We start from the raw sequence: 22,410 nt of genomic DNA, 5'->3' as shown, positions 1-22,410 counted from the left end.
AGGCCCGTGTATTATTCATTGGAGAGATGACTAGCAATGAGCCACAGTGCCTAAGGCGACGGACTCAAAGCATTGTCACCCAGCGAAGGCAAATGTTCCTGTCCGAGGGGAGCCAGTTGTCAAGCCAGAAGCCCAAGTGCATCTCAATCTGTTAGGGTAAAAACCTTCGAAGGCATGCTGGGGCGGCCGGGTGCCAGACACCCGTGTGAGATGGCTGGCAGGGAAGAAATGAGGTGGGGCTACTGTAAAACACAGCGGAGCTGTGTTAGGAGAGGGCATCCAGGCATCAGAGGGATGGGGAGCAGAGCAGGAGCCTGGCGGCGCTGGGACCCCATCCCAGCCAGCTGCTGGGTGCTGAAGGCTGCTCTCCCTACATGCAAAACCCAGAATAAACTTTTCTTGCTTTGCTTCAGGCGCTGCTCCTTGTCCTCCCTCCTTCTGAATAATTTTCTCCCTTGGTTTCTATTTCTGTGTCTATTTATAGACTCTGGTCGTGTCTCCCCTTGAGCCTCCTCCAGACTATATAAATTTACCTCCTCCAGTCTCTCCTCTTACAACCTGCTCTCTAATCCCTGGGCCATTCCTGCCACCACAGTCAGAATTCTCCCTGGCTTTGCTCCGTGCTCCCCGCTGCAGGGCCCGGCACTGCCGCGGCGCCGTTCCCATCGCAGCCCACGCGGAGCTGCACAATTACTGCTGCCTTATCACCTCGGGACCTGCTGAAGCAAAATGCCCGTGGCAACAGCCAGGAACATCTTTCCCTCAGCTCCCTCCGTGCTGTCAGGAGTGTGGAAGTACCCAGCACTCAAAGAGCTTTAACCCCTGCAGCACAGCCGAGCTGTGGAATTTCGGGTTTTTGAGCCGCTTCCCTTCACGCGGCTGGGCTGGTGCTCGCACACCTCCTGCTCAGGCTGCTGCATCTCTCAGGAATATGGAAACAGCCTCACAAGGGCAGTGAGACTTCAGGGTCTGCAGGAAACTGGACCCCGGTGAAGTTTGGCTTTTTGACTTTGCCTGCTTCTCCTGCACGGTGTCAGACAGGTCTGGAAACGCCCTGTGCTGCAGCATCTGCCCCCAGCAGCAAAGCTCCATCCTCTGGTCTGGCTCTGAGTGATGGGACAGTGTGGCAGAGGGCGAGGGAAGGGGTTCTGTCCCTCTCAGACAAGACCCCACCAGCAGTGCTGCCTCAGCTGTGGGGTCTTCATCATTGGAGGGACATGAACCAACTGGAGAGAGGCCAGAGGAGCCCATGGAGCTGCTCCAGGTCTGGAGCCCCTCTGCTCTGGAGCCAGGCTGGCAGAGCTGGGGGTGCTCACCTGGAGAGGAGAAGGCTCCAGGGAGAGCTCAGAGCCCCTGGCAGGACCTAAAGGGGCTCCAGGAGAGCTGGAGAGGGACTGGGGACAAGGGCTGGAGGGACAGGACACAGGGAATGGCTTCCAGTGCCAGAGGGCAGGGATGGATGGGAGATTGGGCAGGAATTGTTGGCTGGGAGACTGGAGAAGCCCTGGCACAGGGTGCCCAGAGCAGCTGTGGCTGCCCCTGGATCCCTGGAATTGTAAAAAGCCAGGCTGGATGGGTCTTGGAACAACCTGGGATAGTGGAAGGTGTCCCTGTCCATGGCAGAGGATGGGAAAAAGATGGTCTTAAAGGCTCCTTCCAATCCAAACCATTCCATGATTCTTTGATTCTGTGATACCCTTCCTGCACTGCCCTGAGCCTCTCTTCTTCCCTGGGCTGTCGTGTGAAGCCTTTCCAAATCCCTGAACAACCCCAAGAGTGCCAATGTTCAGAGTTTCAGTTTCATGTGGTTGCAGGACAAGATTGTTTCCCCCCAAATCCTCCAAGGACCATGGGGCACATCCACCACTGGCGTCTCTGTACCTGCCACCAGCTGAGGACCCTGCCCTGGGCACCTGCCCAGGTGAGCCCTGCAGAGGGCAAGCCCCACAAGCAAACACTGGTCAGTGCTTTGTTCACTGACCAGCCGGAGTGCAGGAAATCCCGGGTAACCCACTCACTTCACCCACCTGAACACCCGGGTTGGAACCAGAGGCCGTTATTGGCAGACGAGCTACCTGATGACAACTGACAGGAGAAATTCATCTTCATTACTCACAATCCTTCCCCAGCCACACCAGAGAACCCCCTGCAAGGATCCCACCGCTGAGAGCTCACCCAAGGCCCCAGCATTGATTTCCCTATGAGCAGACCTCTTTTCCAGCTGGGAGCGCCTTGGATTAACTAACGCACCTGTCCCCGGGTTCCTGCAGCCCCCAGAGCCTGGGCAGGTCTCCCATCCACACTCCCACTGGAGTTAACATCGCTTAAAACCTCGGTGACATCGATTAATGAGGAGGAGAGAACTGTGCAGGGCCACCTGCAATGACCTTGATGGAAACCCTTGAAAAGGGAGTTAATTCCGGACTCTCGCCGCGCTCGGCTCGGAGAGGATGCAAGCTCTGCCGTCTCCCAAGCAGCTCTGGAAACAAACAAGTTGACAAATGAGGCTGCTTCTTAATGAAGCCGCAGCCAAAGTCAATACTCGGCCCTTCTATCAGGGCACAGATCAAAGATGGTCTCAAGGGCAAACGACCTCGGCAGGGGTGGGACAGCTGTCACTCGGAGGAGGGAAGGGGTGGCTCGGAAATGAAAAGGAGCAGCCTCAGAAGCAGAGGGAGACAAGGACAAGTTGTAGAAGCAGAAAGGAAAAGGATTTAGAAGAGGAGACATGCAGAAGGTGGGAGAAGCCTTTTTTTCCCAGCTTGGAGTGCTCTGTCTGCAGTTAAATCTGTTTTTTGAGGCCCTGGTATTCTGTCTGTCTCCACCATCCAGAGCTACATCCTCACAAACCTGTATTTCAGCTATTTCTCCGCAGAAGTTTTCCTTCTCCCACTCAGCTGACAAAAGACTGAGATGGGGAAGGGTTAAGTTTCCCCCATCTACTTACAAGTATCTCGAGAGGTTTAAAACTTCGCCCTCAAGCCAGGTACACCTGGGGTGATTTTCTGGGGAGGGATGGACAAGAAGGAAGGAGAACAGCACAACAGATAAGGACACTGCTGCCACAACAGCAAATCAGCTCCCCAATATTTACAGCTGTCTGCAGCCTGGAGGAAGGATATTCTCACCAGGCATTTGGGCCCTGCACCTGCTTTAGATCCATCCATGTCCACTGCACCCTCCAAGCCACCACTTCAGGCCATCCCCTGTCCCAAAGAGCAGCCTCACTGCAGGGAGTGGCCGGGGCAGGAGCCCTTTGGTGGACAGTGTGAGCTGGGACTCACCTGGGACAGGCCACACCTGATCCCAGCCTGGCTGTGGACAATCCCCCCTGGATGCAATTCCCCCCCCTGGGCTCTGGCTGGCGGAGGGAGCAGGTTCCTGGGGCAGGCGTTGTTCCTTCTCTATTTGGGACGTGCCACAGCCCCTGGCCCAGCATGGAGCTGACCCTCAGCTGAAGGGTTCTGCTGCTGTGTGAGCCCACCCAGTCCTTTCCTGTCTCCAGAAAAATCCACCGGCAGCTCAGCTCCCCCTTTGGAAGCTCCAGGATTGAACACTGGTCTGAGCTGACAGCAACAACACCCCAGCACACTTATCTCCAGGTCAACCTAAATATTTTATCTAGCTTCTAAAGGAGTCAATGCCTTTCTCTCTTTTTTCCTTTATTTTAAATCTCGGAATGCTACTGACTCTCATGAATATTGATGAGGATCATTAGTCACTGAACATTTCACTTCCCTTCTCTTTTCCCCCTCTATATAAAAGCTTCATTTTTGTTAAAGAGAAAAAGAAAAAAATCCATCTCAAGTTGTATCTCTGGGTATGCTTTGAGATTAGCTGTATTAATACATTTCTAGAGGAGTAAATACCCATGGGAGCAACTACTGGGTGTGAAAGGGCACGGAGGTACTGACCCCGAGACTGGTGCTGCACTGGAGAGAACTGGGAAGGTTTGTGGCTGATGTTCTTTGCTCTGTGAAGGTTCATGGTGGCAGCCTTGGGTACTGAATAATCCTTGCATTGGCTGCCTGGCCTGGGGGATTCCATTCACTCTCCCCCTCACATGATCCCTACATATCCTGAGGGTATTTGACCATTCCCACTCCTTCCATCTTCATCAGCTTTAACCTGGAGGCTTCAATCACATTGAGTGAACACAGGTGGGGGGTTTGGCCAGATACAGCAAATAACTTGGGGCAAACAAGAAAAGCAGGACCTGCAGCACTCACACAACCGGATTTCCCTATTTCCTTATGATAAGAAAGGAATTTTAGAAGGGTTTAAAACCAAGTCAGCTCAAACAAAGCCGTGTGCATTGCTGGGTGCTTGGCAGTGTCTTTCAGTCATATCCGACACAGTCCCACTTCACTGAGGAATGGAAGCAGGATCATTTTGCTGGCCTGAAACACAATTTCATCCCATTTTGCCATTATAGCAGTGAAACAGAGCTGCCTCACACTGCTCCTGTAAGAGAGGAGCTTCATGCTGCAGGCTGGGACTGCAGGGAGGGTGTTATGTGACCCACAGGGAAACCCTGGGATGGAGCTTCGAAATGAGTTATTTAAGCCTTTCCCAAGCACAGCAAAGGCACCGGATCCCCAGCGCCCAGAACACCAGAGGGTTTCATCTTCACACCAGTCTGAGCTCCTACCCCACAGCCTGTTGGGCTGGAAGTGCTCCAGCACTCCACTTTCTGCTCACAATTGCACAGCAGATTTCCTTGTGCTGGCTCCAGAGCCATTTCAATGGCAGGCCTGGCTGTTTGTCAATCCCCAGAGTGTCTCAGGGTGGGACTTATGAGGCTGCAGTGGTTTTAATTGATATTCTAAGTGACAGGAGCTTGGTACTGCTTCGTTGCTCCAGTCTGGGGCAGCAGCAAACCATCTCTGCCTGCAGAAATCATGTGGCTGCCTCCAGGAGAGGGAGGTTGGAGATCAAGAGCAGGCAGGAACGATCCCGGTGTCTCCTTGCAGCCATGTGTTCACTGCAGTGTCTGTGCCCCACAAGTGCCCCCCAAAATAGCTGAAATGGTGCTCTCCCTTTCTCCAGCCTGGGGTAGAGATGGGCCCCCACAGCCCTGTCCCCTTTCTGACAAAAATCTGGGTGGTTTTCTTGAAAGCAATGGCTTCCAGATGCCTTGAAAGCTGGAGACTTCCACACAGCCAGGCTAACGTGTCCATGTCAGGGGGATTTACAGCACCGTCAGCACCTGACCCGATGGCAGAGCCACATCTGGCCACCCAGGCCCTGCTCTGGTGTCCTTTAGTGGTGGCCTGGCAGCGCTGGGTCATTGGCTGGACTCAGTGACCTCCGAGGTCTTTTCCAGTCGAAACAGCTCCATGATTCTGTGCCAGCAGTGTGACCGGGATCACTGACCACACTGTGCCAGCAGCCTCCCCGGCAGGGTCCCCACGGACACGAGGGACGGAAGCTAAATGACAGACCCCAGGCTGCAGCAGCAGCTCTGCAGAGAGGGGAGGGTGATCAGCAGACACAGCTCCAAGGGAATCTCAGCCTGGAGCAGCGTGGAGGAGGGAAACCCGGAGCTGCCATCTCCAGACAGAAGCCTTGGACCTCCTGTCATTCATGTCCCGCCACCTCCTGATTAGATATAAACTGGCCCAAAGCCCACAGCACCAAAAGATGTCCAGGCAGCTGTGGAAGGTGAGGTCCACAACCTTAGCTCTGCCTTATCTCTGCCTGTTCCAGGTGCAGTTCACAGGACAAGCTTTTACCAGCATCTCGCCATATTCCTCGGTGCACACCCCATTTCAGTGCCAGAACGGATCTAAAGGGGCATGGCAAGGGCAGTGGAATTCAAGTGGCTGAAATAATCTATATCCCACCCTAATTACTGGTATAAATAATGATATATTAATATAAATAATGGGATCCCAGAATGGTTTTGCTGGGAGGGTCCTTAAAGACCAACCTGTTCCACCCCCTGCTGTGGGCAGGGACACCTTCCATTGTCCCAGGTTGCTCCAAATCCTGTCCAACCTGGCCCGGAACACTTCCAGGGATGGGGTATCCAGAGCTTCTCTGGGCAACTTCTGCCAGGGCCTCAGCACCCACAGAAGGAAAAATTTTCTCCCAGTATCCCATCTAGAGCTGCCCTCCTTCAGCTCTAGGCCATTTCCTCTTGTCCCACCACTACATGCTCTTGTGAGGAGTCCCTCTCCAGCCTAAGATTCCTGAAATGTTTTTAGTTGGCCCCCCCCAAAGGAAGTCCCTGCAAAGGCAGAGTGCACAGATTCCACAGGAGCCAGGCTCTCCTGCACACACCTGCAGGCTGAACAGCGAGAGAAGCAGCTCCTGAAGTGTCTGATGCTGGTACTCAGGGAGTGAGGAAGGATCGTATTCATTTATTTAAGACCACGCAGCAATAGCTTTCCACAGGGGACTGATGCTCAAATCAATAGATAAAATGATACCCTTCGACCATTAACTGCTACAACAACACCGTTACCGTAAAGCTCCCGAGCTTGGGATCAGATTTATGACCAGCAGAGTTGTTCAGCCGCTCTACGGCCGCTGTAGACAACTGGAACATCACGGATGGAGCTCTGCTCCCCCACTCCAAAGCAGCAGAGAGCAGCAGGAAGCTGGGGAGAACGAACAGCAGATAACACGGGATCCTTCCCTCAGCAGCACCCTCGGGAACGTGTGCTGCACCAGCCAGGACTCGGCTCACAGCCAGAGGTCCTGCCTACCCAGTTTTCCAGCTGACCCAGCCCAGGCACAGTTTCCCCCTGACACCAGACCCAGGCAGCTCTTACACTGCTTTTCCTCGGGTTTCACTTACAACCCTGCCTTGTTCAGCTCCCAGACACACAAAGCATCACAGAAATATCAGTGAGACCTCTGAGACAACAATGAGTCCCTAACAACTCCTTGGGAGCGGCTCTATCCACTCTCCTCTTCCTTCCCAATGCCTTTGTCAGATAAAGAACAAAAGGCTCAATGCGTTTTACCCGGAGCTGCCGGCCCTGGTCATTTGTGACGGTGTCTGCTGGGGACACGAGTGACACCGCTGGGAGAGGGGAGCTCGCCCACCACAGAGCTGGGAGCGCCCGAGGGGGTGGCACCTCTGCTGGGAGTGACAGCAGAGTTGCAATGCAAGGTTCCCATCACATCCCGTGGGGAGCTTGGACATCAGCCGATAATGGAGCCGACACCACTGCAGCTCCTGGGGCAGTTTGTGCCGGGGATCCTGCAGCTTGGAGCAAAGCTTGGCAGAAATTCCATTCCCAGGATGCAGACCGTGCAAACCCCCCGGACAAAGCTGTGGGAAGATGCCGGGGTGGTGCTGGAGCTGTGTCTGGGCTGTTGGACTCTGCTGTATGCACGAGAGGCTGAGCAGAGCCAGGACTGTTTGAGCTAAACCGAGTGACATGTCACAGGTCGGGTCCCAAAGGACAAACCCTTTCCACTGTCAGGCCAGGGAACCAAGAGGAGTTTGACCTTCTACAGCAGCACTGAGGTTGTTGGCATCTGGTAGAGGAGAAAGGTCGTGTTTTACAGGGATGAGAGGGACTAGATCACATTTATCCTTGAGGCTCAGGAAGATTCATGCTCAGCCTGTGTTGCTGCAGATGTAAAAGTCACTTGCAAGATCCAGATTAAGTGTTCCCATAAATCCAAGTAATTCCCAGGCAGCAACTGCCTTGCTGTGCTGTTAATGGGTGGCACAAATATGCCACTGTGCCTCAGTGCCACGCTCTAATCAGAGCTTTTCCTGCAAGAAGGGTTCACTGAACCCAGTTTGAACTATGGCAGGGAGCAGAAGAGGCGGTCAAGCAGAGAGACATTTGGAGCACAGGCACAGCCAACTTCTCTGAACAAGCCATTTCTCCCCAAAAGAGCAGGGACTCCATCCCAGAGCCCCAGCTGGTTTGTCTCCAGGCAGTAACACGAGGCCTGACAGAGACAGGAGCTGCAAATCAGACCACTGTAGAAAGGATGCTCAGGCTCCGGGAGGAAAAAATATTGTGAGTCCCTCTGTTCTCCACTGGAGAAATTGAAGGGTATGGTGGGATGGATGACAAGGGGTGGGACATCAGAAGGACGTGGAGCTGCTGGAGTGAGTCCAGAGCAGCCCACGGAAATGCTCCAAGGCCTGGAGCCCTTCTGCTCTGGAGCCAGGCTGGCAGAGCTGGGGGTGCTCACCTGGAGAGGAGAAGGCTCCAGGGAGAGCTCAGAGCCCCTGCCAGGGCCTAAAGGGGCTCCAGGAGAGCTGGAGAGGGACTGGGGACAAGGGCTGGAGGGACAGGACACAGGGAATGGCTTCCACTGCCAGAGGGCAGGGTTGGGTGGGAGATTGGGAAGGAATTGTTCCCTGGGATGGTGGGGAGTCCCTGGCACAGGGTGCCCAGAGCAGCTGTGGCTGCCCCTGGATCCCTGGAAGTGTCCAAGTTCAGGCTGGATGGGTCTTGGAGCAGCCTGGGACAGTGGGAGGTGTCCCTGCCCATGGCAGAGGGTGGAATGAGATGAGCTTTAAGATCCCTTGCAACCCAAACCGTTCCATGATTCTGTTGATTCTGTGACTGAACTGGGCACAGATCTGCCCACAGCCCTACGAGCAGCGATGCATCCACGCCCTGTGCCCACCACGTTATCCAGGATATCAATATTTGTGGCATGCTTTAAAATTTTAACCCAGTTTGGTGCTTAAATCCATCTCCTTTCCTCTTTGTCCTCTTTGGTTTTGTATTTCCCCACATCAGCACTGCTGCCCAGCTCCCCGGGGACCCCAACTCTGCCCCGCAGCAGCGCTGCTGCAGAAGGAGCTGCAGCCCTCGTTCCTGCAGGAGCTGCAGATTGCTTCAGAGAAGCTATTAAGAGGCAGTCAAATAGAGCAACCTTTCATTGACAAGGCACTCGGCCCTTTAAACGATTCCAAATAGTGTTTTCTTTTTATTGCTTTCTGCAGTTTAACAGCCTTGATTTCAAGTTACTTTGGCTTATGATAAACTCCGGATCTGTAACGCCTCTATTCTCTCCCTCTTTGGTCTCTCTTGCCCACTTCTTCTTTATGTTTTTATTAAAAAAAGATCCAGGAAAACAGATAGCAGATTAAAAGGGAAACAAATTGAAATGGGTCAAATGTATCTTGCTCAGATGACAGCCACCCCATTAGATACTTTTAAACGGGACAAATAATCCGTTTGGAAGCATAAGTGGGCTTTTACATTTATTCTGAATTACAAACCAAATGATTGCAGCCTCAAATGGAAGCACTGGCTAATTGCACTAATATCTCACTAATTCCAGCACCAAGGAATGGGGGGAAAACGAACAATTTTCACCGTTTTACCAATTATTCAATTTAGGCCAAGGTACATTATGCAAACCCTGGGTTGAACTTCCTCTCCACTTTGTGATCTATGACAAGGCCTGGAATTCCAGTTATTAATAATGGAGGAGCTATAATTATTCTAAGGATGGGTATGAGATAATTACAAAACATAAACCCAGCTTTCATGTGCACACACAATTCTCCCCCCGTGTCTGGCAGCACCAAACCCTTGCTGCAGACTGGAGACACCCTGAAGCTCAGGACAAACCCCCACGTGGAGCTGCAGTGCTCACAGGTCATGATGTGAAGCCAGAGCTGGGAACACGAGCAGGACCTGGCAGCTGCCCAGTTCTGCAGGCAGGCAGAGCTGGTCAGAAGCCATTCCAACCTCCCAGAGGCTGGAATTAGGTGATCCTGAAGGTTCCTTCCAACCCAAACCACTGTATGGCTCCATGGTTCTATGATCCCTAGAAGCTGCAGTCTGTGAGGGCTGCATGGACACAGGAATCACCCCAAACAGAGCAGGCTGGTGCCTCTCCTTGCATTTCGGCCACCACTGTCCCTGTGTCTCTGGCCACCTCACCCCTCTCCCATGTCTGAGGTATGTGGATGATTCCATCTTCGCAGGACCTCCCCCTTCCCCCAACAGCTCGCTGTTGGAGCAAGTCCAGAGGAGGCCATGACCTTGACAAGAGGATGGGAGCACCTTCCTGGAGAAGATTGGGTTGTGTGGAGACCTTCCAGCACCTTCCAGTATCTGAAAGAGCCACAGGGAAGCTGGAGAGAGACTCTGTCAGGAACTGTCGTGATAGGACAAGGGGGAATGGGTACAAATGGAAATTTAGACCGGCTATCAGGAAGAAATTCTTCATTCTAAGGGTGGAGAGATACCAGCACAGGTTGCCCCGGGAGGTTGTGGTTTCCCCATCCCTTGGAGTGTCCAAGGCCAGGTTGGACAAGTCCTTGAGCGCCTGAGTCTAGTGGGAAGTCTCCCTGAACATGGCAGGGGGAAGTGGGGACCAGATGATTTTTAAGGTCCCTTCCAACCCCTAACACTTTGGGATTCTGTGAACAAAAGAACAGAGCTTTCCATTAGTCCCAGTGCCTTCCAGTAAGCTCCCAAATCTTCAGAAGAGAAGAGTCGAGGTGAGATTGCAGCTCAGACTGCAAAACTTTCAAGGCCTCCATTCCTCACTCTTCCAAAACTGAAGATTTGTTTAATGCTGCCCAGCAGCCCCACATGGCTTTTATAGAAAAGCTGTGCACCTTGGGCCTGGGCAGCCCTTCCCTGAGCTGATTTCTGCAGCCCTCACCCAGCAGAGACGATCTGCCAGTCTCTCCCTCTCGAACAGAAGGCAGAGCACTCCTTGCTGCAGCTCTGCAGCACAGGCTGCTGGTTCTGCTGCGCTTTGTGTAGTGAATGGAGACACCTTGAACGCACAATCCAGCCCTGACAAAAACAGAGAGCGGCTGCTGCCGGAGATAACTGCGGCACAACCTTCTCCTGGCACAGCAGCCAGCGCTTGCGTCCCTCTGAAGAGGAGGGTTTGTCCTTCCCCGAGCACAGATCATTAACCACTCACTGCTCCAGGAGGAAGATGCTGCACCAAATCCTCCTGTCCCTTTCCCCAGCCGTGCCTGCTTCCCCCGCTCTGCGCTGGGCACGAGGATGAAGCCCAGCCCTCACACTCCAAGAGCTGTGTCCATCCCATGGAGATGCCACCTGCCCTCCACATGTGAGGACACGAGAGGCAGCGGAGTGTCTGGAAGGGGAGGTCAGAGGAGGGCAGGGAGCTGCCCTGCCCCGCTGCCCTGCGTGGGGGGACATCGCTGTCGGCACCTTCCAGCAGCGGTGGCTGGTGGGAACAGGTGGTGGAGGTGAAGGCTGACACCTCTCAGTGCTTAATTGTTCCCGTTAGTAGCTTTATGAATGGCAGCCAAAAAGTGCCATAATTGCTGCAGTGACGCTTGCTAATGACTCGAGTTAGATCTGGCAAGTAGTCAAAGGCAGGAGACAAGAAGTGAAATTGCAGGAGCAGCATCTGAATTCCTGCCTTGGGCCACTGCAGAGGAGAGAGGAGCAAGCCCAGCTTGGGAACTGCAGGTGTGGACATGGAGAGAACAAGCATGATGGGTGAGCAGAGAGAGATATTCCAGCACACCCCTTGCCTGCCCTTGGGGAGAGAACTGCACGAGAAAGGAGAAGTGGGAATTCAAGAACAAGCCCACATTTTCAGAGTAGCTCAAAATCCCTTTTTTGGGGGGCTACTAAGGTGACCCACCTCCTAGAAAACATCTTTCTACTCCAAAATCACCTTGAATCGTGGTGGCACAAGCCCTGGGAGAAGCAGGGTAACTCAGCTCACTGCCAGCCCCAGCAGTGCCTCCAGCCCCAGCACCACCTCCCTTGCACTGCCCGTGCCTTGGGACATCCAGCCCACCCTCTGCAGCTCCCACCTCTCCACCCTCATGACCACGGGAGAGCCGCTCCCAAGGAGCAGTCCGGCCCCTCCTGAGCTAACAGCACGCTCCTCCTGATTATGTATCTGTTTCTGAATGTTAACAAACAGTCGGCAGCAGCTGATTGAGTGGGTTATTAGCAGAATGAAGACAGATGGTGGAGGATTAACTCCAAAGTGTCTTTATTGCGCGGCCGTCATTGCAGACAGCTCTCCCTCTCCCTCTGTCTACAACTGTCACCAGCTCCATTTCACGCCACAGCTCCCGGGGCACACCAGAGCCTGGGCCCAGCACGAGACCAGCCCATCATCAATCACATGAGCACAAAGCAGCCAGGCTGGAGCTGTGCCTTCCTGCTCCCCAGCCAAATCCCACCCCCAAATCCAGACTTTTCCTGCTGAGGGTTTTACAAAGTGAGAAGTGGTGGCACCTCATACAGCAGAGCAGCGCAAGGACGGTGCCCAAACTGGGTTTGCTGTGCCCATCACATGGTGCCTGACAGCTGGGAAAGGCTCCAACACTTCACCTGGACCTGTCTGATCAGTATGCAGGGACCGGGATGAGGAACTGGTGGAACTGACGTGGGCAGAGGTACGTCCATGGACACCAATCTTGGCTCCTCATCCTGGGGCCCAGCTCAGCTGGAGGAGCCACATCTGCAGCCAGCTGTGCTAATGGACATCATCCCTTGCCAGCTGGTCAACAAACAGCACAGTGCCAACCCTTGCTGGGCAGCTCTAACCCACAACTTCACCCTGCTGGGAGAGGTTGCCAAACTGGTCTGAGAGCGTCCAGACTGGATCATTTTGTGGGGACAGCCAAAAACACCAGGTTCACAGACTCACAGATTCGCAGAATCACAGACTCACAGAATCACAGAAACACAGAATATCCTGAGGTGTGAGCGAGCCACAAGGATCATTGATCCAACTCCTGGCCCTGCACAGACACACCCAAATCCCACCCTGGACATCCCTGGAGCTGTGTCCCAGCTCTCCTGGAGCTCTGGCAGCCTCGGGGCCGTGCCCATTCCCTGGGGAGCCTGGGCAGTGCCAGCACCCTCTGGGGAAGAACCTTTCCCTAAATCCAACCTAAGAAATGATTTCCCATCATTAAATGATTCTTCTGCACTGTCAAGACTTCCAACTCCTCTCGTGCTTATCTGCCTCCAAGCCATTGTAGATGCCTCCAGTAAATGTCAGGAAGGTTCTAATGGTGCCTGTGATTGTGTTTCCTGTGGGATGGAGGCCCCACATCTCATATTACCCCACTGCCCCACTGCCTCCCTGTGCCTTCAGTCCCTTCAGCTCCCTCGTAGTTATTAATGGGGCCATTCTTCAGCCTCTTTAAAGGGAGAAAAAGCTCTCACTTGGCACAAATACAGAAGGGGCGCTGCTCTCTCTCCTCACCCTGGCAAGGGATCTGACCCAAAGAGTCTGGCTCAGGCACCTTGGGCAGGAAATTCCTGTAGAGGACCAGACATCTGACCCCACCCCAGCTCACACACCACACACTGTGGATCTGCGCTGCAATCCACCAAAACCCTGGGAAGCTGGATGTCTGCAATTGTCATCTGTAACTGCTTCTAATGAAAACACAAGTCCTAGGTGGTCTTTGTAGCCATGGAAATCCCCCTGACTTTTGTTTTTGGCAGATCGTACCTTTAAACATAATGGCCCTGCAGCCTGCAGGGGCCAGAAACTGGCTGCATGTCAGGCAGGAACACTTTGTTCCCTTTCCCTCACAAAAGCTTTACTTTTGGCCTTTCATGTGTCTTTGTTCTCTCCACACAAAGCCATGCTCAGCCTGAAAAGGGGGCTCACTTCGTCGGCTGACGCAGGCTCCGAATCCATCAGGGGACCAGAGCAATCCCAAAGGATTGGCAGGATGCCCAGGGCCCTGCCAGCTCTCCAACACCCTGTGAGCATCCCCTGGGTCTGGGCACAGCCACAGGCAGCCAGTCCAAGAGGCTTGAGGGACAGGAATGTACCGAGAGGGAGGCTGCACCTTCTCACAGCACTCGTGTCCCATGGGGCAGCCCCTTCCCATTAAAAACATCCTTTAATCAATGTTTAAAGAGTGTGTGGTAATTAACAAGCAGGAGGTGAAGTCTTGTGAAGTACTTTCCCCATGCTATCAGCTCAGTATCAAGGCTCCTGGGAACGTGGAGGAACCTTTGATCTTCTAACTGATATTTGAGCCGTAAACTTGCCTCTATGAGAGTTTTACTCCATGGAAACAAACTCACCTTTTACTCTCATGGAAAAAGGCTCCCTGCAGGAGCAGGCCCCCCCATGGCTAACTGGTGGCACAACTCCATCCCACGCAGGGAAAATGAATCATGCAGTGGTTTGGGTTAGAAAGGACCTTTCAGGGTCACCCAACCCGAGCAGGGACACCTTCCTCTGGCCCAGGTCACTCAGAGCCCCATCCAGCCTGACCTTGGATGTTTCCAGAAAAGGAAGCGCAGTAGGGCAAGAGATCACACACTTTGTCCAAATTATTTCCAATCAGAGCCCCTAAAAAGGGTTAAATCCACGCTTGGGTCAAGTTTCCAACTCCCAGAGTGACCTCACAGAAGCCAAACTCTCTGTGACACGTCCTGGAGACACTCCCATGTCACAGGGCTCTGGGCTTCCTTCTCTCACCCAACATTAATCACAAGGGGCTGCACCAGGGTTGGCTCCAGGAAAGGAAGCTACCAGAAGCAAGGATGTCAGTTCTTCTGAGCATAAATAGTTTTTGTTTAGTTATTATGCTTCATAATTATTTATGATATTTCTATGGATTAATCAATGCTCATAAAGTACTTGAGGAATGACTGGAATATAAAATAGGGAAATTTTAGCAGAAGTTTGAAGAGCAATGTAACGGTGACTCTGCGAGGTTCTGACACTGGAAACCGGGATTCTGGAAGAGTCACAGTGACCACTGCCACCCAACTAGGATGAGAAGAAGAGTAGATGCAGCAATTGCTGCAAGAGCTTCCCATGTCACAGATCCTCTCTGTAGGAAGAGACGGGGGGTTTGGATGTATGGAACTACAAAGCTCCTGCTCTTCTCTTGCAGCTTCACACAGGGGGCTCCCCACACACCCTCTAGGAGGTTCCTGAGATCAAAGGGGAAGCAGGATTTTCTCCTGGGTGGGTACAAGAGGTGAAGCCCCTCACAAAGAGATTGCTAAAGAGGAAGAAGAGAAGGTGAGGGAACTGCTCACCTTCAGTCATCCTGCGGTACTTCTCCTTGTACATGAACCCCAGTACTAGGCAGCATCCTCTTCCTGGGAGCCCCAGTTCTGCAAGAGAAGAGAGCGCGGGGTTAGACTGGGCTGAGGACAGGAGCAGGCACCTGGGGCTGCTGCAGGGAGCAAATCCTGCTGGAGACACCCTTCAGGAAAAGCGCCGGGAAGGTGGGCACCCAACTCAGCCTGACGGAGCTGAGCTTGGCTGGGCCCCAAGACAGTGCATCTAAAGACAGAAGGCCAGCATCCTCTCCCTTGCCTGCCCCTAAGCACTCCTCTACTCCAAGTGAGGGATTGAGCTGCATCTTCCTCCACAGCAGCGTGTTGCAACAACAGGACTCTTTTATCCCTTTCTCCCTTAGTGGGCAGCAAAGCGAAATGGGAAACGGCCCTCGGTAGGGAAGATAAATCTGGCCTGAGGAATCTTGCTCTTTAGAAGCAAGCAAGTGACCCCATGAGCAGGAGAGCACCAGAGTCTGAGGAGGCACAGGCCTTTGATGCCTTGATTTGTTAATGGGGCTTTTTGACTCTTGGTAACAAACAGAGAGATCTGAGCGTGCGTTTCTCCAGAAGTAGGCTGCCAGCACTGGCGCTCTCCCCGTGCGCGTCTCAGAGAAGCAGAGAGCTCTCGTTCTTCAAACAAATTCTCCTGTGTCACAGTGCAGAAAATTAAGGTACCGTGTCCCCAACGCTGCCTGCGGACCTGCAGAGCTCCTCGGAGGCTTCTGCGCTCTGCAGAGCCCCGCTGATCAAAGCCCCTTTGATGTTTACTTGATGTGGCTGTGGACTCTGCAAAGCCCCCTGTGCCGTGGAAGGAGCGCTCGGCAGCGCCGGGAATGGAGCCGCTCGCAGGAGAAGAAGGCGGCGGAGCAGGAGCCTGGAGAGCGCAGCAGGACCTGCCCGGGAAACTTGGCCTTCAGTGCCACCAGGAAAACTTGGGGTTGAATCGCTGATCTGGATCGTGTCCAGAGGAAGAGGGAAGTGTGATGTGAGGTGATGTGCAGGGAATATCCCCAGATCCATGTGGGTATAGACCCAGATAAAGAGAATCCCTCCCTCACAGTGCTTGCTGCTGCCATGGCATCCCAGCAGAGTGGGATCCTCCTCTTGTGCATGGTATGAAGCAGAATTTGAGCCTAAACCTAGAAAAAAAATCAGATTTCTCTTGATGTCAGGGCACTGTTAAAGTACTTCCTCTAGCATTATGCAGGGCTCCACCTTGCAGGAGGCTCTTGGTCCTAAGGCTCCCACCAGGGAGGAATCAGCATCTAACCAAAACAAATCACACGTGTAATCCCACTGAGGCTGATGCTCAGACAGAAGTCTCTTGAAATAATCAGAGTAAGCTGAAATTTAATTGGTCCCCTAAATCTGCCTTGTCCTGCAGGGAATGCCCTGGAGAGAAACACGGGTCTCCAGCTTTCACAATGCCTTTGGGGGTGCTTGTAACTCTCTCACTGGCCATAAAAAAAGGTGGACTAACTCAGGTGAAGATGTCTAAAGACAGGGCAGATGAAGCAACCACCAGAACTCTCAGTGGTTTCTTGAATCAACAGGAAGGGGTAATGAGCAACCGTTGTGCACCTCTGACAGTGTAAAGCAGTTCTCTTGCTCTCAGAGCTGAGATGACGTGCTCCACCACGATCTGCACAAAGTGAACAACCACAAACACACTCAGAAAGGTGTCAGCCTGCAGAGCGTTGGATGTCTGTGACTGCAGGGACACCCAGCTCAGGCTGCCTCCCTCTGGTTATTCCTGCCAGATGACGAGAATCGATAAGACCTTGCTGACCTTGAGGGGAGTTTCCATGCAGGCTCCTGTGAGGACACACACTCCGTGTGCCTGGCAGGGCTCTGAGCCTGCCTGGAGCCCCCAGGACCGACTGCGCAGAGCCAGCAAAGCAGGTGAGAGCCTTTATGTCTTTATTGATAGGAAAACAAAACCACATCGATTGCTATTGAGCCTCCAACGAGCACCAAGGTATCAAAGTAATTAAAACAACACAATTAGATTAGCGTCAGACAAGGCAGCAGAGCCCACGGTGCAGCTGAGCAAGCCAGCACTGCTCTGACTCAGACATGCCCATGGGGGCTCTGTGTGGATGCCGGCTGGGTTTTCACACTGACCTGGAGTGAGGGGGGCTGCCACACCCTGCACACTCCGTGAGCACAAACATCACCAAGGTCATGGAATGGCTGGGGTGGGAACAGACCTTAAGGACCCTGCCATGGGCAGGGACACCTTCACTTATCCCAGGGTGCTCCAAGCTCCAATGTCCAACCTGGCCTTGGACACTTCCAGGGATCCAGGGGCAGCCATAGCTGCTCTGGGCACCCTGTGCCAGGGCCTCAGCACCCTCACAGGGAACAATTCCTGCCCAATCTCCCATCCATCCCTGCCCTCTGGCACTGGGAGCCATTCCCTGTGTCCTGTCCCTCCAGCCCTTGTCCCCAGTCCCTCTCCAGCTCTCCTGGAGCCCCTTTAGGCCCTGGCAGGGGCTCTGAGCTCTCCCTGGAGCCTTCTCCTCTCCAGGTGAGCACCCCCAGCTCTGCCAGCCTGGCTCCAGAGCAGAGGGGCTCCAGCCCTGGAGCAGCTCTGTGGCCTCTCTGGACTCACTCCAGCAGCTCCACGTCCTTCTACTGGGTTATTACGGGTTATTGCAATGTCCTTCTAATGATGGTGACCCCAGAGCACCCTGAGCCAGGGCAGTGCTGGGGCAGCAGGAGCTGCAGTGTCCTGGGACAATCCCACCACTCAGCTGTCCAGCTCTCACCCTCCCCTCGTAGTGAGCAAAAAGCTCCCCAAAAGGGGGCTGTGAGCAGGGGCTCCAGCCCAGGCAATGGCTGTGCTGCCCAACAGGTCCCAGGCCCAGCTGAGCCCTCCGAGAGGGAGGCAGGCTCAGGCTGAGCTGGATCTAGAGGAGATGTGTGTTCTTCCTCTCTGGAGCCTGGCTCAGCAGGCTGCTGTGGGTGCCTGTCTCCCATTTGCCTCCCCAAGGGGTGCTATAATTAACACTTATAAACCACTTTGATATCCCATGATGAAAGGAGCGGTACAAAAGCACTGCATTATAATAATTCATACCATAAATTTGTGAGAACATGCAAAAATCTTTATAGCTAAAGGCACCTTTAAATACTTGAGAGCGCCTTTAAAAGGTAAAATACTTCAAGATGACTCTGCTGCTTAAGGATGTCTCACCATTTTGGCTTTTAGTGGCCACCTAAGGCTAAAATAGTTAAGAAGGTACCCAGCATTTTAAATGTCTTGGCTTTAGGAGGGCTGCAGAGACACACCGAAACCAGAATGTTTTAACCCTTGTGTTTCCCCATCCCCCCCAAATCAATTCCATCCTTTTCCTCGTGATGACAATTGAATTTCTCAGCAGGGCAAAAGTAATTACAACTAAAGCTGATCATCCCACGCACTGGGACAAAGTGGGAGCTAAAGTATCCTGGTAGGAAAACACTCAGCAGAACCGTGGTTTCAGCTCTCTCAGAAGTACCTGCACTAATTCACCCCCAAACTGGCAGAAGAGCAACTTCAAACCACGAACTTCCAGTGACAATGAAGCAAAAGCCAATAAAAGAAACAAGACCTTGGAGTCCTTGAGAAAGGGATCCTCAGCCTGGGAAATAGAGGGGAAAGATGTTTAGGTCTCTCAGTGCTGGCCCAAACTATGGATTCTTCCTGCTTTTTCCTCAGTCCTTTCATTGTATTTCATTCATTCTTTATTCAATTTCAAGGCAGTTCCTTCCCTCTCCACTCGGGAGGGGAAGGAAATATCCGATCGCTGGTGCACTAAAGGCTAAAGCTGCAAAGCTGTAATAAGGGTTTATTAACATAATCATAATATGTACTATTGTGTAGCTGTATCCCACCAGGAATGATAATAAACATTTAATAGCCCAATAATACCTGTTTAATAATTTTTCAGCTCACCCTGTCTAATTGCAAGTTTATTAAAGAACGATAAACTTTATAATTGTTGTAAAGGCATAATTGCAATTCCATTGCTTATTTAATATTGAGCTAATGATACTACAACTAAGTTATATTTTCCCATACATATTAAATATCAATTAGCTGGTTTAAACTATTGATTTGTATTTAATTAACTCTGCCATTATATACCAATTAAACTCTTATAAGAGAAGCAGAAACAGCTGGTCTCTTAAATTAAATTTTTTAAAACTTTGTATTAACATAAATATCACGTTTCCATTTTGTCGTGTTTTCCTTCTACAGTGACAGCAATTTGCTACCTGTAAATATTTTTTTCTGACTGCGTGTTATATCCATGAGTCTAACTCTGCTTTCTGGGGTGGGGAATGGGCAACCTCCACTGCAGATATCCTACTGTCAGTGACATGGAAACGTGGGAACTGGGAAGGCTGGAAAAGCCTTATCTCACCTGGGGATCCCAGAAGCAAAGAACCCAGCTGGGAGCTCTTCAAAGAGCGTGTAATTCTCCGTGGAAAGAAGCTCAACACCTTCCTAAGTTGGCCAGCAAGGTGACAGGAGAAGATCCTACGCCACCAAATCGAAGAGATTTTGGAAGTTTCCTGTCCTGGTGGATACAGTTGCCTGCTTTGTATGGGCGCCTTGATAAAGAAGAAATATGGACAGAAAAGCCTGATCTCCCAAGGTTTTCCATGCTCTTGGCTTCACTGTGTCCAGGGATGCTGCATCCCAAAAATTTGAAGAAATACATGAAGGAGCATTTTCTTTGTTTTATATCATCCTGATTTCCAGGCTCAGAACCATCCGAAGATCCCCGTGACCTCTTCTTCAGAGGACTCTGCCCTGGGCACCCATGGAGCACCTTTTCCTCCAGGTTCTCCTGCAGTGAGTGCTGGGTTCAAGCTTCCTCCCTCGACGCTGCTCGCATCCACGAGCATTCCTGAGCCATCCAAACTCCTGCTGCAATTCGGCAGAGAGCAAACGGATCCTTTGGCGCGGAATTTCTATCTTACACCGTCAAGTCTGCAGAGCAATCCAAGATCTTCGGTGATGAAAAAAGCCGTACCAACACACGTTATTATTAAATCTGTGCCTGGTTAATTTATAAAAATGTATTAAAAAACCTAAGCGGCTTCCCAGATGAGAAAATGGGCACATTGCTGTTTGAAATATGAATGAAGCAGAGATCAGTGTTAAATGCCGGAGTGGAATTGTATTTTATTCTACAGTGCTCTGCAAAAAAGTTGCATTTATAAACCCATTTACTGTATTATGTACTCGCAAACCACCTTGTCATCCATTTATTGCACAAATAAAATCTTAAAAGCAGAGGATTAGTTGAGTGTGTCCCTGTGGGACCACAATCTGACTTTAAAGAATCCATCAATGAAAGAAAACAGATGGAGCAGAGATGTTTGCCAGCTCATTGCTCCGAGATGGAAAACAACAACTGGCTATTCTCCCACAGCCCACAGACCTGGAAAGGGAGAAGGATGTCCGGCAGGACTTGTGGAAAACTGTCCCCATTCAGGAGCCAGTTCTGGTTGAAGAATTTATCATTCCAGTCTCCTCTCCTACTGCTGTACAGGGTGAAGACCTTGGAGAGGACAGCTCAACTTTGCACAGTGAGAGAAAACTCCCCAGAACTGAAGCCCTGTGCAGAACCTCTGTTAAGACCTAAATTTGCCTTAAACAGCACTGGAGAGGCGCCTACCTGCATTTGGGAACAGCAACAGCACAGACCAGTACCAGGGCTGCTGTCCCTACTGGGAATTTCTGGTGCTGAAGGTCTGGAGGATCCTTAAAACTTCTCTCGAACATTTCTTCTGGGTTAAAAACCAAAATGGAAAAAAAGACAGGAAAGCTTGGATGTGCTGATTTTCGCTGTGCCTCTTTCAACCATTACCCAGAGGAGATTCTTTGGGACAAACAACTTTGGACAGGCACATGCCTTGAATATTGGAGTACACTGGAATCCAGCTCTCCAGGTGCCTTGAAAGGCATCAGCACTGGAAGCTTCAAGAGGAAGAGCAGAGAAACACACGGGAGGCAGCTCTTCCCAGGAACAAGCTCTGCCCTGGTACCAGACAATTAAAAGTTGCTTCTTAGCAGGAAACACAACTGGCAGAAGGGGAAAGAAAGAAGAGGGATTTGTGCTGCTGAGCAAAGAGAATGATATCCCTTGTGTTCCCCTGCTAATGAAGGGAAAAGAGGCACCTCCAAGTTGTAACTCAGCACTGGAGTGTTTTGAAGAGGTTTTTTTTTTCTCTAGTGGCAACAGAGAGCCTTTGGTCCCTAAAGTTCAGAACTGAATCTCGCTGTATTCCCCCCTCTCCTCCCCAGCCCTTCATGGCTGATGCACTTTTTCTGAACCTCTCAGAAACATGTCCAATTTCGGGACCATCTGACAAATGAAGAAAAAAGTCATCACAAACCTCAAATCCAGTCATTTTTCTTGGATTATTTTTTTTCCTTTTCCTGAAGTTAAGAAATCTGATGGAACTGCATTAGGAAAAACAATTCACCCCAGAGCAAGGTGGCTGTTGGTGCTTGAACCTTCCCACACAAACAGCTTTCACAGCTTTGTGAGCACAGGGATGTGTTTACACTGGTCAAATTGCCCAAAACGCTTTGCTAAGGCCTTGGGGCAGCAAGTTCCACAGCTTAGCTACACCTCACGTGCAGGAAAAAGTATTTTCCCTGTATTTTCTACTATAAAAGTTGTAACTTCCACACAGGGTTTTATGTGAAAGAAAACCAAATAAAAGGTTATGTGGAAACAATGTGTTTTCTTCACTACTGAATATCAAACCCACTCCTGTTTGCGCTGCTGAGAGCTGGGTCAGGTACCCCACACCGTCAGAGAATTCCACATCGTGGTGAAAACCACACCCAGGCATCGGATGAGGCTGGTGGGGCTGCCCATGATCCCAAATTCCATTAGCAGCCCCATGTGACTTTGGGTCGCACCTGCTCCCTCCATACCCCACTTCTGAAGGCTCCGCTCTGGTGGGGTCAGTGCTCCCTTTCACAGTCTCGCAGGATGCAGGGGTAGCTGCAGCATTTTCACCCAGTTCACACGAGTTTTAGAGTATTTTTCAAGAGCACCTCGCCTGGCTCGGGCCCTCGGCTGCTCCTGCCCTTGCTGCAGCCCTGGAGCTCGGACCCTCCTCGTGATATTCCTGTGTTGTTCAACCAGCTCCCCTGCTGGTGGCTCTGACCTGCACTTCAAGGGCTTCCCGGGGAAGGAATCTGCTTCACTGCAGCCCACTGTACCTGCTGCTCCAGCCAAGTCTTCCAATGTTCTGTTCCAGTGCAGCGAGCCGCTGCAGGAAGGGCTGGAATGAACCCTCCAGGGAAGTGAAAGCAACAGGCAAGCACCTGCCTGTGCATTCCCCAGTCTCTCCTGGTGTTTCCCCAGGTCAGCCCCCAAAACCAGGACACATC

General features: G+C 51.9%; 1 protein-coding gene across 3 annotated transcripts in view; it reads right to left on the bottom strand.

Moving 5' to 3' along the window:
- KIRREL3 (kirre like nephrin family adhesion molecule 3) overlaps positions 1-22,410 on the bottom strand; it is a 357,261-nt gene that overhangs the window by 115,742 nt on the left and 219,109 nt on the right. For 2 of the 3 annotated variants that reach the window (XM_040085020.2, XM_040085021.2), the window contains exon 2: positions 14,976-15,053. The exons of the other annotated variant lie outside the window; for it this stretch is intronic. In XM_040085020.2, the coding sequence (XP_039940954.1) occupies positions 14,976-15,053 (78 nt within the window). The remainder of the gene's footprint in view (positions 1-14,975; positions 15,054-22,410) is intronic. 3 annotated transcript variants of the gene reach the window in all.

Source organism: Hirundo rustica, chromosome 23 (assembly GCF_015227805.2).
Source record: "Hirundo rustica isolate bHirRus1 chromosome 23, bHirRus1.pri.v3, whole genome shotgun sequence".
Lineage (NCBI taxonomy): Eukaryota > Metazoa > Chordata > Aves > Passeriformes > Hirundinidae > Hirundo > Hirundo rustica.
The sequence above is the reverse complement of the archived record's forward strand: the minus strand, read 5'-3'. Positions and strand labels throughout refer to the sequence as shown.